Source organism: Thalassophryne amazonica, chromosome 11 (genome assembly GCF_902500255.1).
Source record: "Thalassophryne amazonica chromosome 11, fThaAma1.1, whole genome shotgun sequence".
NCBI lineage: Eukaryota > Metazoa > Chordata > Actinopteri > Batrachoidiformes > Batrachoididae > Thalassophryne > Thalassophryne amazonica.
In genome coordinates this window covers 86,980,929-86,999,222 of record NC_047113.1, presented here as the reverse complement: position 1 = coordinate 86,999,222, position 18,294 = coordinate 86,980,929, and the positions used below count along the sequence as shown (strand labels likewise).

Genomic DNA, 18,294 nt, shown 5'->3' with positions numbered 1-18,294 from the left:
GATGTAGCAGCTGCAGGATCGATAAAACTCCAACCAGTATAAGCACCGCGGTGTGGTCTTACAAAACCAATCAGATGCCTTCATGTGTAGTTCTTCCTGCTCACATCACCAGGCTCAATGGCCCCCTCTGTCCCTCTCTTCCCTTCCACACGTGCACACTGATCTTGTTTCACCAAAGAAGTTCATTTCGGTACACTTCACTTTAGCAGAGGGAATACAGCCGAAATTACGACTTCCAGTGTTATGTTTAATGGCTCGCCCTGATAGACATCTCCAGTCCACTCACGGATGATTCATTCGCGTGCACACACGTGAACAATTAAAAGAAAAAAACAAAACTGGCTGGCTGGCTGGAGATACTTCCTCACTCTCCCCTCAAAGTCTCTCATAATTGTGTTAAATAAAGAACAAAAACGGACATAAGTCCTGCTCACAGACTGATTGCCAGAGACAGGACATGTCCACATCAAGTATAACTCCAGACATCTCCACATTTACTCACAGACAGTTCGTTCACACGATCGTGCGTGCGAATGCAGCTTGTGGTCAAAGGAAGAAAGATAAGCTATAACAGAAATCAGAGCGCAGACCTGCAGCCCTGCACAAGAACAAATATAAACTAAAAGAGAAATGAGTGCACAGTCTGGCTGCAGCTAGACTGCCTGCAGATCCTCCCCTGTGTCCTCACCTCCTCTCTGCCCCCCCCCGTTGCGCGCACCTGACACAGACATTCCTTCGATTCACACAATAGCACGCACGTCGTTGTGATGACAATGCACACACGCGGCAGGCCTAACAAGCTGCAGAAAGCATTTTGAGCCATGTAAAAACGTCACTCACTCTGTTCACTTCTTTACTCCACTTGACGAGCTGCACATCATGTGTTGGCGATTAGATCGCACCATGTAGCACGGCATTTATGCATGAAAGATTTTTTGAACATTTCAAAATTCTCTGTGCGCAATATCATGCGCTGGCGCCCCTCTCACATCCTGTCTGCACTTGTTAAAGATGAGTTTACTCTCCAGCACGACACAGGTCATGCTAGTGCGCGAGTCAAAGGCATGCTCATGCCAGGGAATGTTTATAGGTGAGCAAGACATGAGGTAGTTTGGTCAATGCTGAAATGGCCAAGTTGGCTCTCCTTTGCCCCGCTGAGTCCCACAGTCAGATGCGCGTTCAAGTTTGTAGGGGCGTGTCTATGGACGGAGCACTGACACGGTAGGGGGAGAGGGTGGAACCTAGCGGAGGTGCTACTTTCAAATCTTCCTAGCTCTCTTGCTAGCTCTCCAGGACTACTAACTCTCGCTTTAAGGCCGGAGAGATGCAGCGCAGAGGCCCTAAAGCTGGTGATGGTACAAAGCATCCTGCCTGCCGAGCTTTTATGGACGATGTAACAGTCATGAATCCATCCATCCACGGATGGCAACATGGGTGCGAATGCAATTCAAGTCAGAGAATTCCAGGAGCCTCCGAATCCTAAAGGGTAAATTAACAACTTTGACATCCAAGGCTCACAGATTCCAACTATTCAAGATCAACATAACTGCTGCCTTGGGAAAAACTATGGCAGCTGGCATGCCGGCAACCTCAAGGACACTAAATTTCAACTTAGCAATTGATGGTAGTCACATGCTTAGAAGCTTCAAAGTGTGGTATTTTCAGTATGGCATTATACCCAGACTGCAATGGCAATTCCTATTGTATGACTTTCCCATGTCACAAGTGGAAAAGATGGAGAGGCTGTGCAGCAATGGCTGGGTGTCTCTCCATGCTTTAGCTCAGTGAACCTGTACAGCAAGTCCTCCAAGCTCTGATTATCAGTCTCGTCAGTGGCAGAAGAATTAAAAGCCACCAAGGCAAAAGCAGTCAGCATACTGCTTCTGTCCAAGGATGGGAAGGTTAGTCATGCCAGTAAGTCCATCAGATGTGGCAGAAAATGGAACCCCCAAAAAGCAGTGTTGGATGCAGAAGCATATTGGAGTCACCAAGAGGTTGTTGGTGTGGTCGGCCAAGGTTGGCTGGGCCTTGGGAATTACAACACCAGGAGCTGGAGCAAGGCTAGCACTGAAGGCAAGAGACAGGTCGTGGTCCAGATGGTCCGAGATGCTACAGAATAGGATCACCATCAGGGCAATGGATACAGTGGGAACAAGCACTTGGGGGACCGCTGTCCTGGAAAGAGTTCTAGGTGCACTGACCAAGGCAAGCTGTCCTTTCTACTACGAGTGGTAGCTGACCTTCTGCCAACACCAAGAAATCTAAAAATATGGAAGAGGGAGGAAGATCCATCATGCAAACAATGTGCTGCAACATTTTGTACACTAACCATATCTTAACTGGATGTCCAAAAGCACTGGCAGAAACTGCCAAATGGGTGGAAGTACAGAGAGTCACAGCCAACAACAGCAGGTCACCCCCTGTTACAGCCATGAATTCCCAACGCCAAGGTAACCAGGCTACAGGTAGCTGCTATGAACCCATCATCCATTCTGCAGCGTGCGACTGATTGGGAGATGTAGGTGGACTTGAAAAGGAAACTAGTCTTTCTGCAAGGTGTGGTAGCAAACCCACTTCATCCTGACATGGTACTGATATCCAGGAGCACAAAGACCATCATAGTAGCAGAACTTACTGTGCCTTGGGAAGGCAGCCTGCCTATTTCATATCAACTGAAAAAAGCCAAGTACCAGGACTTGATAGATAAGGCTCTCACCAAAGGATGGCACACAGCAATTTTTCCCCATTGAGGTTGGCTACTGAGGTTTCCCAGCAGCAACACTGTGCCATTTCCTGCAGAAAACAGGCCTAGAGTCAAAGCAGTTGAGGAAGGCCATCAGGGAAGTTGCCCTGGCAGCTGAAGCCAGCTCAAGATGGTTATGGTTGAAGAGAGCCCACAGTTGGAACTCTTCTGCAGGTGAAGGCTAACCACGCTTTGCTGCCCCACTCAGGCGAAGCGTACAGGTTAAGGGGTGAAATGCTAGTGAACCTGAGATACCTGCTGATGATACAGATGGGTTCTCAGACCCCTCCATTTAGGAAGACCACCAGATGGATATTGTCTAACATATCTTAGTAGCTCCTGCAGTTTCTGCTTGTAGCAAAGCATTTTGTTTAACTCAACTCATAATGTGTGTTTGCAAATGTACACTTTCAACCACAGTGACCTCCCTATTGGTGCCCCCTGTCACAATACCAAGTTTGGTGTCGACTGCTTAAATAGTGTGCCTGTGCATGGCAGACACACAGCTTTATATATTAGATTTATGCCAAATATTATTAAAAAGATTACACACACACACACACACACACACACACACACACACACACACACACACACACACACACACACACACACACACACTACAAACAGCAGCTCACCTGCTTGTCAGGGTCATTTACTCCCGTAGCAGCAACCTTCAGTTCCAAATCTTTCTCTCTGCATCAAGGACATAAACAGACTTTTGTTCTACAAAGTTACACACAAGAACTACAATAACAGGAAGGTTGGTGCTGGGTTTTCTGAAAATCTCAGCTGTAGTCTACCATTCTATTTGAGAGACTTGAGTGGAGATTTGATTTGTTTTTTTAAACAAAGTCTCTCTGTAATTTCAACAACATCCAGAGGATCTTATGGGCCATATCCTGATAATCTATGCTGCACAGTGTAGGACTTCACATGCCATGAAATCTGACCACAAATTAGGACTTGTGTGCAAAGAAGCTCGGCTATAGTGTTGATCTACAATAAAGCTGGAGTGTGATACATGTCACCACTTTTAAACCAGAATGTAACAGACACTCCAGCACACTGGAACACATTTTTACACTCAACAAAAATATAAACAACACTTTTGGTTTTGCTCCCATTTCGTATGAGATGAACTCAAAGATCTAAAACTTTTTCCACATATACAATATCACCATTTCTCTCAAATATTGTTCACAAACCAGTCTAAATCTGTGATAGTGAGCACTTCTCCTTTGTTGAGATAATCCATCCCACCTCACAGGTGTGCCATATCAAGATGCTGATTAGACACCATGATTAGTGCACAGGTGTGCCTTAGACTGCCCACAATAAAAGGCCACTCTGAAAGGTGCAGTTTTATCACACAGCACAATGCCACAGATGTCGCAAGATTTGAAGGAGCGTGCAATTGGCATGCTGACAGAAGGAATGTCAACCAGAGCTGTTGCTCGTGTATTGAATGTTCATTTCTCTACCATAAGCCATCTCCAAAGGCGTTTCAGAGAATTTGGCAGTACATCCAACCAGCCTCACAACCGCAGACCACGTGTAACCACACCAGCCCAGGACCTCCACATCCAGCATGTTCACCTCCAAGATCATCTGAGACCAGCCACTCGGACAGCTGCTGGAACAATCGGTTTGCATAACCAAAGAATTTCTGCACAAACTGTCAGAAACTGTCTCAGGGAAGCTCATCTGCATGCTCGTCGTCCTCATCGGGGTCTCGACCTGACTCCAGTTCGTCGTCGTAACCGATTTGAGTGGGCAAATGCTCACATTCGCTGCCGTTTGGCACGTTGGAGAGGTGTTCTCTTCACGGATGATGGGAAGGAGATGTATTGCACTGCATGAGGCAAATGGTGGTCACACCAGATACTGACTGGTATCCCCCCCCCCCAATAAAACAAAACTGCACCTTTCAGAGTGGCCTTTTATTGTGGGCAGTCTAAGGCACACCTGTGCACTAATCATGGTGTCTAATCAGCATCTTGGTATGGCACACCTGTGAGGTGGGATGGATTATCTCAGCAAAGGAGAAGTGCTCACTATCACAGATTTAGACTGGTTTGTGCACAGTATTTGAGGGAAATGGTGATATTGTGTATGTGGAAAAAGTTTTAGATCGTTGAGTTAATCTCATACAAAATGGGAGCAAAACCAAAAGTGTTGCGTTTATATTTTTGTTGAGTATATTTTTCTGTGGGGCAGAGCTGAGCCACACATCAACTGCTACGCTACAGGCAGTCAGCCAGGCACTTTACTGATAAAAAGAGCATTTTATTTTCTCTCTATTGTATCAAAAACCAAATGATTAAATTATAAAACCCAATGATTAAATTATAAAAATCATTAATTGCAGCAAATGTGAATGTACCACCAGGCTTGTCTGTGTCAGTACCTCCAGCCATTTAGGGAATCAAGGCTCAAGTGACAGTATTCTATTCAAATGCTTCATACGGTGCATCTGAGAAGTATTCACACATTTTGTTATGGTACAACCTTATTCCAAAAAGGAGCAAATTCATTCTTTTCCTCAAAATTCTACACACAACACTCCATAATGACAATGTGAAAAAAACTTTGAGATTTTTGCAATTTTATTAAAAATACAAAAACTAAGAAATTGTATGCACATAAGTATTCGCAGCCTTTGTCATGAAGCTCAAAATTAAGCTCAGGTGCATCCCGTTTCCACTGATCATCCTTAAGCTGTTTTGACAGCTTATTTGGAGTCCACCTGGGGTAAACTCAGTTCACTGGACATGATTTGGAAAGACACACCTGTCAACATATAAAGTCCCACAGTTGACAGTGCATGTCAGAGCACAAACCAAGAATGAAGCCAAAGGAATTGCCTGTAGACCTCAGAGACAGGATTGTCTTGAGGCACAAATCTGGGGAAGGGTACAGAAACATTTCTGTTGCTCTGAAGGTCCCAATGAGCACAATGGCCTCCATCATCCGTAAATGGAAGAAGTTCAGATCCACCAGGACTCTTGCTAGAGCTGGCCGCATGTCTAAACTGAGCGATCAGGAGAGAAGGGCCTTAGTCAAGGAGGTGACAAGAATCCGATGGCCACTCTGTAGGAGCTCCAGCATTCATCTGTGGAGAGAGGAGAACCTTCCAGAAGGACAACCACCTCTGCAGAAATCCAACAATCAGTTTGGTAGAGTGGTCAGATGGAAGCCACTCCTTAGTAAAAGGCAGATGGTAGTCTGCCTGGAGTTTGCCAAATGGCACCCGAAGGACTCTCAGACCATGACAAACAAAATTCTCTGGTCTCATGAAACAAATACTAAATTCTTTGGCGAAGGAAACCAGGCACCATCCCTACAGTGAAGCATGGTGGTGGCAGCATCATGCTGTGAGGATGTTTTTCAGTGGCAGGAACTGGGACACTAGTCAGGATTGAGGGAAAGATGAATGCAGCAATCTACAGAGACATCCTGGATGAAAACCTGCTCCAGAGCGCTCTTGACCTCAGACTGGGACGACAGTTCATCTTTCAGCAGGATAATGACCCTAAACACACAGCTAAGATATCAACAAAATGGCTTCAGGACAATTATGTGAGTGTACTTGAGTAACCCAGCCAGAGCCCAGACCCGAATCCGATTGAACATCTCTGGAGAGATCTGAAAATGGCTGTGCACCGACACTCCCCATCCAACCTGATGGAGCTTGAGAGTTGTTGAAAAGAGGAATGGGCAAAACTGCCAAAGATAGGTGCACCAAGCTGGTGGCATCATAATCAAAAAGACTTGAGGCTGTAATTGCTGCCAAAGGTGCACCAACAAAGTATTAAGCAAAAGGTGTGAATATTTATGTACATGTGACTTCTTAGTTTTTTTTTATTTTTAATATATTTCCAAAAAAATGTACAAAAAAAACCAAACTTTTTTCATGTTGTCATTATGGAGTGTTGTGAGTAGAATATTGAGGGGAAAAATGAATTTACTCCATTTTGGAATAAGGCTGTAACATAACAAAATGTGGAAACAGTGAAGAACTGTACGTCCTAATAGGTAATGAAGATGAGTGAGGTACCTCTTCTTGTTCAACTGCTGTACAGCAATCTGCTCCTGCAGCTCTCGTCTGTAGCATTCCTTCTTTTTCTGCAAAGTCTCTTCTGTGTCAGTTGTTCCTGAAACGAATGATGACATTTAGAATGAAATAATGACAGCAGGTAGTCTCACATCTGTGAAGGAGTTTGTAGTCCCAGTCTTCAGTGTTTCACTGCTGACGGTGCATGGTACCGCATGCCAAAAAGTTATAATACTGTGAAAAACATTTTTTTAAAATTTCAGAGAGTAAAAATTATATACATTCTAAAATGTTTCAAGCATTTTTTAAATTTGGTATTTACAGCCTACAGCTTCAATACATAAATGAATCAATACAGAAATCTCAAAATATTACAATATGGCACTCGAAGTTGAGACCCAAATGAAGCTCGCCGATCATCAACTGGGATGGAACTACAGACTTTACTTCTGACCACTAACACCTGAGAATGACTTGAGAGCACCCACTTAAAATTTTACAAAATCATTAGCAACAGTGTTAAAATTGAGTCGATGCATTAATTTTGCACAAATAAAATTTTAAACCAAATACAACATCTTTGAATTATATAATTAATTACCAATTATCAGGCCAGTGACGAACACAGCATCATCATTTTTGGTCGGTGTGTTTGATCTCCGGCCTTCTCTGACAGAGTTCTTAGTTTTCTCCCTTGGAAGAAAAAAAACAAAACAATTGATTAAAACTGTAATAATGTCAAGGTCTCCAAGTCATGTTTCAGCCTTTAATAAGGCCGATGACATGAACTTGCATCACACTGGAACAACACAGCAGCCATCCACCCTAACTGTCCATTTGTAAATTAACATTCTAAGTGCCACTTAGGACCCCAGCAAGCTGCTGAGAACCCATGTGGTTCCAGTCAAACTGCCGGACTGAAATTAGCACAACCATATAGAACTATGTACTCGTACATCAAAAGTTACACAACCACATCATGTTAGAACATCGTCCCCCCAGATAGTCCACGAAAATCTCAGTTTATTTTTTATGCAACCCTGAAGTAAGCAGGTAGCTGAGTAGATAAGAAGGTGGCTTGCCAACATGTCAACCTGGGTTTGAATCCCACTCACGCAACCTGGCTGTGTCCTTAATCTACATTCTCTCAGTCCACCCAGCTGTGAATGGGTACCAGCCTCAGTCTCCCTGCTACCCTCCCTCATCATCTAGATCAGTTACTCATTTTCTTTGAAAATCACTTTTCTGAATTACCTGAAACCTCACTGATAACAAAAAGAATAAGAAGTGTGCCCCATGCGCACAGAACACACTCACATATGAGGAACGGGCAACTCTATATCCCTTCGTCACCGTAAGTAAACCACATCATAATTTTCGGTAGCAATTTCTGACTGATGGCAGACCATGCACTTTTGTTTCTGACTGGTTCAAGCGCTGTTCACACAGAGCTGCTAATGACTCCAAGACACACACACACACACACACACACACTCACTCCATATTTATAAACTTGAAAAAACAAATAAATAACAGCAGCAAATTTGCAGGTCGCATGTTTGCGAGCAGTTGTAATAAATACTCGTGCTGTCTCAAAAAGGGGGTGCAAAATGTGACCGTTTGGGGGCAGAGTAGAGCCCTGCACATATTTGTACCTATGCAGCTGCAAACATGAATATTTAATAAATGTTCATATCGTAGCAACTGTGGGAGATATCAGAAAGTGTTACAGAGTGGGGTGAAATCGTAATTACTACATTTTCAATGCAAGCATTTAACAACCAGGTCTTAAACTCATTCCAGAAAGGGCCGAGAGAGTGCAGGCTTTCTTTGCAACCACCCACTCCAACAGATGATTTCACTGATTAACATTCAACTAACTGATTAAGGTTCAAGACCAGACTTAAGACATTTCTTTTTTCAGTCCTATGGTTAGTATACTGTGTTAGCATCCTTTGTAATTTTTACCTTTTGCCCTTTTATTGTGTTTTTTTATCTCTTAATTGTGCTTTTTAATCTTTTGATTAATTTTAAAATGCTTTTGAATTGTTTTGTGTGAAGCACCTTGGGGCAACGCTGCCGTGAGTTGGCACTTTATAAATTGAATAAATTGAATTGAGTCCACCTGCTCAAAGTGATGTTAATCAGTGAAATCATCTGGTAGAGTGGGTGGCTGCAAAGAAAGCCTGCACCCTCTCGGCCCTTTCTGAAATGAGTTTGAGACTTCTGATTTAACAGAAGTTTAAGCACTGCTGTCCAACAATGATAGATATTATCTAATGAAAAATTCTGATATTTATTTACTGTTGCATTGCAACCATTTCAAATATTTAGGAACAGCATCAGCTATATGCCTAACATGACACAGGTTGCTGTGATGAAGACAATGGATGGCCCACCTCTTGTTTTGGCGCTGTAGAGCGATCTGCTCCTCCAGTTCCAGTCTATAATGCTCTTTCCTCTTACGTAACGTCTCTTCAGTGTCAGTTGTTCCTGAAATAAGGGGTTCATTTCTTAAGACATCATGACACAAACAAAATTTTTAGACTTCTGTAAATTATTTTGCAGTTACTGGTAACCCTGGGTTTCCAAAACTCTTTCTGAAGTTGTATTAACCCCTTAAGCCCTAGAGCGTATTTCACCAAAATCGCATACCCATACATTATGATTTATTATATGGTATGATTTTTGCCAACTTCTGACTGGCCCATTCGCCACTTTCTGAGCTGTACCACATGCAGAGTTGACTGCTGGTGGAGCCGAGTTGACCGCTGGTGGAGCCGAGTACACCTCGCGTGCAGCGTAGCGCTAGCCAATCGAGCGATGCCTTCTATCGATAACGACCAATCAGGTAACGCGATACAACGCCTACTTTGGCTGTCAGTTTGTTGACAAGATTCTACATGATGCCTGTGCATTATTTCACAAAGACTATTCCTTATTAAGCTCCTTTCACACGGGCCCGCTTCGAGGTGCTAAGAGCACAAAAAAAAAAAAATGCTGCTGGCTGCAGCTGCTACAGCAGCTCCTCAGTCTTCTCTCACAAATGTGTTTAAATACAGTCCATAAAAGTCCTGCTCACAGACTGATTGCCAGAGACAGGACATGTCCACATCAAGTATAACTCCACAGACGGTTCGTTCATATATTATTTCTCAGCTTGTACAAGGTCAAAAATGCAAAAGTTTGGCTCAGCTAAAAGACAGGTCCTAGGGGATGTTGTGGATGCAAAAAAATTGAAAGTAAATAATACTTGGTAGGAGTAAATGAGGTTTTTTTTCCCAAAAAATGAATTCCGATTTATGTCTTTATTTGCTTGGCGTTTCAGCTGTGGTTAGTTGATATGTGATTGAAGTGCATACTTTTGTAGAGGGGACTTCACTTGACATTTATAATAAGTGTATGTTGATGTCAGCATTGGTTAGTTATGAGTGTTCAAATGTTCCAAAACAGGGCAAGTCCCCAAATTTGGGGACTCTAGGATTTAAGAGGTTAATGACAGAACTAAAAATGGTGCTCCAATTGTCTTCATGCCATTTTCTGCAAACATCAAATGTAAACACTTGTTTCTGATGTAATCACACAAAAATGCACTTTTGAAACTACGTGGGATGGACGATATGAACTAAAATTAATATCACAGATTGCGTAAGAGTATTATCTGTTGCAGTTTCTGTGTGTTGAGGTGGGGGTAGTACAGGAGTAGCACACCATGTCCCTTTATTGAAATAAAAAATATTTTGATAACGTACATGGAATGTATCACTGCCAACTGGGAGACAGGCATGTGACAGTAGCATCTCAAAAGCATTTATTTTGAGGGGGGGCACATCACCAGTCCATCACAGGACCACATACAGTTAGACAATCACACACCTGTGTTCAATTTAGGGTCACCAATTCACCTAATCTGCACACCTGTGGAAGTGAGAGGAAGCCAGAGCACCTGGAGGGAACCCACGCAAACACAGGGAGAACATGCCAACTCTACACATAAAGGACTGGGCGGGGTGCAATCCCACAAACGTCTTGCTGTGAAGCACTGTTGTTCCACAGCACTGTTGCTCCACAGGATGAAGTCGGGCATGGTACATTTTTGTGTACCATGACCAACACAAAAATGTACAGTGGCCATCTCAGGGTGGTAGCTGTAGCCAGTTCTGGGTCAATGAAGAATTACACACAGGTCAAAATTTAAAAATACTCCAAAAATATTGAGGTGTATTTTTGTCAGATCATCAATCTGATCAAGATTCAAAAAAGGCATGGTACTGACCTCAGCATAATTTTTCATCACCCCCGACCTGGCTTCAGCTGCCACTCTGAGTAGGTCATGGCACGCTGACGCTGCATTCTAACTGTTGTTCAGTCCCCTTAAGTGGTACTGACAACCTGCTTGGCCCATGGACTACAATGTTTTTCATTTTCATGAGGCATTTTTTTTTTGACAGTTGTGACTTATACTCCAGAAATTATACTCCATATCAACCTAAACAAATCACTCACTCACACTCTGTCTCTCTCACACACAGACACACATTCTAGGTCTTGTTGTTTTAGTAGAGATTTAAGCTAATGCACGACTGAATTACAGAAAGTTCGTTATGTATAAAATGTTCGTCTATATATACTTATCTATAAAATGTTCTTCTTACCGATTATAAGGCCAGTGGCAAACACGAACCCATCACTTTTCTTCAGAGCCCTTGATCTCCTGCCTTCCCGAGCAACTACACTGTTGATGTTCTCCCTGCAAAAACAAAAAATATCAATCAATCAAATCTGACTGAAAAAAATTAAGTTACAAACAAAACAGTCTCAAGTTTTATATGCACACACACACAAACACACACTGCTGTACGCCTCCGCCGAGTGCTATGTTTATCAGTGCTCAACAGCACTGGACAACACAGTCACATCACCATCTCCTAAGTACTTATGATCACCCTCACAATTTCACTAGGTAGGACAAGCATGTGTTTGCCATTGTGTATGCATGTGAAAGAACCTTCAAAAAACACATACTGTACATACACTACAGGGTTCTCGCCAGCATAACAGTGTAAAAGCCCATCACGCTGCTGCCTGAAAAAAGTACGCTGCAGTTGGGCCGTACTCTGTTTCTAAGAATGTGTAGCTGGAAAATGATCATTTCTGTAGTTGATTGTGGACCCACCTACTGAATTTTTTTTTCATCAATCTCAGTCAAACCCATTTTAAAGATGTCAATCGTGACTCACTTTTCTGCTGATTAAAGTCGCTACCATATTGCAGGCAAGAAAAGAGAATCGTCTGCCATTTCAGTTTTTTTGTTTTTCGTTCCTCATAATGTGCCTTTTTATTTTTAATACATGGGACAGGGCACAAAGGCTCTCTGGTGTGGATTGTTGTGCAGCTATGGGAAAAATTCTTAATGGAAAAGTTCTGGTACAGCCGCTAAAGTTGTCCTACAGTGTGCTGTGCACCAAGTGCTGAGAGAAAAGTTCTCTAACAGCTGCAAAAGTTCTGCAACCGCTAAAGTTCTCCTCGCAGCGAGCTAAGTGCTGCAGGACAGGGCAGACCAGGACAGACTTCCCCTGGAACATTTTAAATTTTTAACCCTCTGAAACACTATTGCCTGCATTTTGAGAGCCACATTTTGAGAAGAAAAGCCATAGTTTTTTTTTTTTTAATCATTGTTACAGCCTTACTTTTTTTTTTATTACTTTTTTTTTATTAGTTTTTAACAGTGTAAAAAAAGGAAAAAACAACACAACAAACAAAGAACAAATGGTTACACACATACCTGGGCGACACTATATCTTCAATTTTGCATTATATATTGTCCATTTTTCCCATTGTTTTTCCACTTTCACTTCTTGTAGTCTCAATCTATGTGTTATCTTTTCCATTAAATAAATGTCTTTTATCGTTGATGTCCATTGGTCTTTTGTTGGCACAGATGTTGTGCCCCATGTCCTGGTTATAAATTTTTTGGCTGCTAATGACATCATTTTAAACAAATGTACATCATTATTATCATTATACAAAAATTATACAGATAAATCAGTTCAGGTGCTAAGGGAACTGTATATCCCAACACTTCGCAAAGTACATTGCAAACCATTTCCCAAAACATAACAATAGTTGGACATTTCCAGAAAATATGAGCATGGTCTACATTTATTCCTCCACATTCCCGCCAACATGTTTGTTGTATTTTTAACCGTTTACTTTTAAGTTTGGGTGTAATAAAAAAAACAGATCAGGTTCTTCCATGCGAACTCCCTCCACGTTCGAGAGCTGGTAGTAGTATGATGATGCCTCCACATATTTATCCAGTCTTGCTCATCAATTTTTATGTGGAGCTCTTTCTCCCAATTACCTTTAATCTTTTCAGTTGTGTTTTTATCATGCTCAATTAGAGCTTTATAAATTGTTGTTATTATTTTGATGTTACTGTCTTTATAGGCTTTAGTTACTGTTTGAATTATACCACTCTCTCCTGTGGAAGAGTTCCCCTGTATTTCACTTTTGTAATAATCCCTCATTTGTAGATAGCGGAAGAAGTCATGCTTTCCAAGGTGTTATTGTTCCTTTAATTTTTCAAAACTCCCCAGCTGCCCATTTTAATCCAGTACACACCAAGCTGTCATCCCTCTAATTGTCCAGTAGTTATAATTTTGGTCATATTTTGCTGTCTTAAAATTACTGTCATATGCCACCCATTTCAGTTTTAATTCACTTTTTCCAATCTTGTACATTTTGAGTATTTTAAACCATAGTGTCAAGGTATGATTTAGTATAGGGTCTAACTTTGATTTGAAGTTTTCATATTCATTTTTATCTCCAACCAAATTTTGTATGGGTTCCTCTAAAGTACCACTCTTAATTTCTTTCCATTTTGCATTATAATAGGGATTACACCAGCAGTATAGATATCTCAACTGGCATGCGTAATATTCTTCTAACTTGGGTAGCGCCATTCCCCCTTTTTCTTTGGGCAGCTGGAGAATTCCAAATCTCACTCTAGGTCTCTTATTATCCCAAATAAACCTTGAAATCATCCTATCCTGATCTTCCAATGCCTTTTTGTTTTCTTGAAGTTTTTGATCCATATCTTGTCTAAGAGATGTTATTTCTTGCTTTAGCTCATCTTTCGCCGCAGTGAATTCTGCTCGGAGCTTCATGCCAAGATCTTGAATGTCATTGCTAAGCTTCGCTAGTCCTTCTAGCATTAGCTTTGATGCGGTTTGGCTTCGCTCTTCACTTAGCTTTGCTTCACTAGCCTCGTTAGCTTCGCTAGCCACATCTTCGACGGCTTCATACTCGCTCTCGTCTTGTTCAGCAGTAGACATATCAGAATTGTCCATTATTTTTCAGCCCTTACGTTTGCTACCTCCACTCATCCTTCTTTTTTATTTTGGATTTGTTTCTAGCTATGTGGAGTTTTAGTTAACCGGCTTCAGGGGCTCGCAACTACACATCTTACTCCGTCGCCATCTTCCAGGAAGTCCCTTGTTACAGCCTTACTTTAAAGCCAAAAGAAATAAGGCATCACACCAAAACACAGAACAGTGTAGACGTATGTCAGGAGCATCACAACTGCTTATTTATACATAGCAGTTTATTAAAGAAAATTATGTGTTTTTTCCTTATATAAAATAACTTGTAATTAAAATAGTTTTAAGTAAAAAAAACGATTCTTTAGAAATCTTTGATGTTTGTAAATTAAAACCATAACTTATCTGTTGTTGTTGTTTTGATTTCATGATTTCTTGATTAACATGATATTGAGTCTTGGACATTTATTTTTAATCAAAATAGCATGAAAATTAATGTGTACATGTTTAAATCTGATAGATTCCTTCATGCATATCTGTATTTCAACCAGGAAAAAATACATAAATAAATGACAAATAAATATATATTTATTATAAACAACAGGAAATGATATCATAATAATAGTATTTCTTCTGTTTAATGCTGGCAAATTATACAGTATTTTTTGTCTTTCTGATGCCTGATTCTGTTTGTTCTCTCTGTTTAAAAGAGAAAAAAAGAGAGAGGCATCTCCATCCAGAGATGGGAATTGTATTTGTGTTGGCGACCCTCCTGTCCTGTGCGCCAATAGCATTTGTAGTGTATTCGTCCGTGAATTGTTCTGTAATTTATGTTTGTAGCATGGCCCAAGCAGAGGGTCGCCCCTTTGAGTCTGGTCTGCTTGTTGAGTTGAGTTTTTCCTTACCACTGGGTTGGTAAGGTTAGACCTTACCTGTGTGAAGTGCTTTGAGGCAACTCTGTTGTGATTTGGCGCTATATAAATTAAAATAAATTTAAATTGAATGACTGCAGTGTGTCTGTTCATTAAAATTTCTCAATGTGACATAAACCTCATAATTAAATCTTTTTTTTTTATTTAGACATTTCAACATTAAATTACTTCCTTATTGACTATGTGATTGCTTTTAATGTTGTAATCAGGACAGAGTAATTAAAACATGAATTTCACTATTCTCGTGATTGTGAATGTTTTAAAATTATGCACATTAGGGGCAGGGCTTCTTCTACCTGTGCAAATGTCTTTTTGACTGAACCTTTACTTCATGGACATTAATGATTCATTCATTTAATGTTAAAATAAGGAAACACTTTTTTCAAATAATAAAATAGTTGCTGTTTAAAGAGCCTTTGTTTTATTTAGAAGTGTAGCAGCAGGTGTGAGTTTGATGAAGATCTCCTCCCCAGCTTCTATCTCAAATTGATGGAGTTTTCGGAGACACTTTCCTCACATTTTTAAATACAGAGATGTTCTCTTCTTCTGTCTGGACTTCAGATTTTGGTATATTTAGACAAACAAAGAAGGAAATCTCTGTTTATTTTGGACCAGGGAACACCCTTAACAAGCACTTTAAGTCATACAATGTGTCTAAGCTCTCAATCAGAAAAAAAAAAAGCCTATCTCACAAATTCACTCCAATATGTCTGTTTATCTATACATTTGTTCGACATGACAGCAGCTGTTCTGCATTTGTGAAAGACTGAAAAAAAAGCTACAAACTCACTGAATCCATGCAACTAACTGTCCTTGTGTCTGTCTTCGACTGAGGGTATAGACAGACAAATGGAGACAGACAGGCAGAGCACCAAATCACAGCTTAAGTCACCCAAAGTTTAAACTTCACCCACAAAAAAATAAAAACCACAATCTTGTCACATGCCTCCAACCTAGGTTGGTGTTTAAAAAATGAATTGCAATTTGCATAAACCTGCTACTAACCTGCCATAAATCTTGGAGGACTGTCTCTTGTCACAGTCTGCATCAACACTCGTGAATCTGTCTCTCTTTCCCTCAAGCAGTTCCAGGTCTTCCACATATTCCTTCGCCTCAGACTCATGAGCAACTTGGCTCCTCAGTCCGGAAGAAGGTGAAAAGTGATCCTTGTCTTCCTCAGGCCAGGCAGTTGTTCCCTCAGAGAGGCGCACAGCTCTGTGCACTTCTCTACCAAGCTCTGTCAGACTCGTAGCATCCCTTCTTGAGGGGATTTGCCATCTAGGGGGACGAATGCAGTGCTGGCCATCAGGTACGTGTTGCAGAGGAGGAAGAGGGGGCTCCTAGAGAGGAAACATGATTTAAAAGGCAATGCACTCAGAAACGAGAACATTACTCAGTGTCAACATCAACTCCTCAACCGCAGACAACCACCCTCATGCACCAGCTCCGTATCCACAAAAACACAAGCTCAATGGTTCTCAATATCTACTGCAGGATTTACCATTTTAAAAACATCTATATATTCTAAGACTCAATGTGATGTTTATGGGACAGATTTAGGTGTGGGCAGGCTGAGGCTCAGTAAAGTTCACAGCCCATCATCAGTACAAAGTTCATTCTTCTGGAATGAAAAGAGATGCAGTTGCAAACATTTAGCTAACATAAATCTTGGATAAAAGCATTCAAACTCAAATTTCCCAGTGTTCATATTTAATTTGATTTTTTTAAAATGTGTTTTAAGCCATTTGGAATATGTACTTTTATTTTAAAATAACTTTGTAGAAATAAAGACTTAAGTTATAACATTTAATTAATTTATTATTCACGATAACAGTTTTAACATGGTCCACATACACTAAAATGAAAAACCATTTATGCAACATAGAAGATTCCAGAAACCAATGGAAATACTTTACAGAATTATGTAAAGGTTTCTGGAACCCAATTTTGGATCTCCACAAGCCTGCTCTCGCCTTAGGAGACACCTTGTAAATAATCATAATCAATTAATCAATTGATCAATTAATCAAAAAATTGATTAATCAATAATCACAATGGGCTTATAATACAACCCCAATTCCAATGAAGTTGGGACATTGTGTAAAATGTAAATAAAAACAGAATACAATGAATTGCAAATCCTCTTCAACCGATATTCAACTGAATACATCACAAAGACAAGATATTTCATGTTCAAACTGATAAACTTTATTGTTTTTGTGCAAATATTTGCTCATTTTGAAATGGATGCCTGCAACACATTTCAAAAAAGCTGGGACAGCGGTATGTTTACCACTGTGTTATATCACCTTTCCTTCTAACAACACTCAATAAGCATTTGGGAACTAAGGACACTAATTGTTGAAGCTATGTAGGTGGAATTCGTTCCCATTCTTGCTTGATGTACGACTTCAGTTGTTCAACAGTCCAGGGTCTCCATTGTCGTATTTTGCGCTTCCTAATGCGCCACACATTTTCAATGGGCGACAGGTCTGGACTGCAGGCAGGCCAGTCTAGTACCCACACTTTTACTACGAAGCCACGCTGTTGTAACACGTGCAGAATGTGGCTTGGCATTGTCTTGCTGAAATAAGCAGGGATGTCCCTGAAAAAGATGTTGCTTGGATGGCAGCATGTGTTGCTCCAAAACCTGGATGAACCTTTCAGCATTGATGGTGCCATCACAGATGTGTAAGCTTCCCATGCCATGGGCACTAACACACCCCCATACCGTCACAGATGCTGGCTTTTGAACTTTGTGCTGGTAACAATATGGATGGTCTTTTTCCTCTTTTGTCCAGAGGACACGACGTCCATGATTTCCAAAAACAATTTGAAATGTGGACTCATCAGACCACAGCACACTTTGCATCTGTCCATTTCAAATGAACTCGGGCCCAGAGAAGCGGCATTTCTGGACGTTGTTGATGTATGGCTTTCACTTTGCATGGTAGAGTTTTAACTTGTACTTGTAGATGTAGCGACGAAATGTGTTAACTGACAATGGTTTTCTGAAGTGTTCCTGAGTCCACACGGGAAGATCCTTTACACAATGATTCGGTTTTTAATGCAGTCCCGCCTGAGGAATCAAAGGTCACGGGCATTCAATGTTGGTTTTCGGCGTTGCCACTTACGTGTAAAAAGTTCTCCAGGTTCTCTGAATCTTCCGATTATATTATGGACTGTAGATGATGGAATCCCTAAATTCCTTGCAATTGAACATTGAGAAACATTGTTCTT

At 41.0% G+C, this 18,294-nt stretch overlaps 1 protein-coding gene across 1 annotated transcript in view; it reads right to left on the bottom strand.

Annotated features, from left to right (window-relative positions):
* Nucleotides 1-18,294, bottom strand: part of LOC117520991 (centrosome and spindle pole-associated protein 1-like) — a 143,046-nt gene that overhangs the window by 100,179 nt on the left and 24,573 nt on the right. Inside the window, exons 5-10 of the mRNA XM_034182326.1 lie at nt 16,060-16,394; nt 11,456-11,550; nt 9,200-9,293; nt 7,402-7,493; nt 6,804-6,900; nt 3,382-3,439 (exon numbers count right to left, since the gene is read on the bottom strand). Of these exons, the coding sequence (XP_034038217.1) occupies nt 3,382-3,439; nt 6,804-6,900; nt 7,402-7,493; nt 9,200-9,293; nt 11,456-11,550; nt 16,060-16,394 (771 nt within the window). The remainder of the gene's footprint in view (nt 1-3,381; nt 3,440-6,803; nt 6,901-7,401; nt 7,494-9,199; nt 9,294-11,455; nt 11,551-16,059; nt 16,395-18,294) is intronic.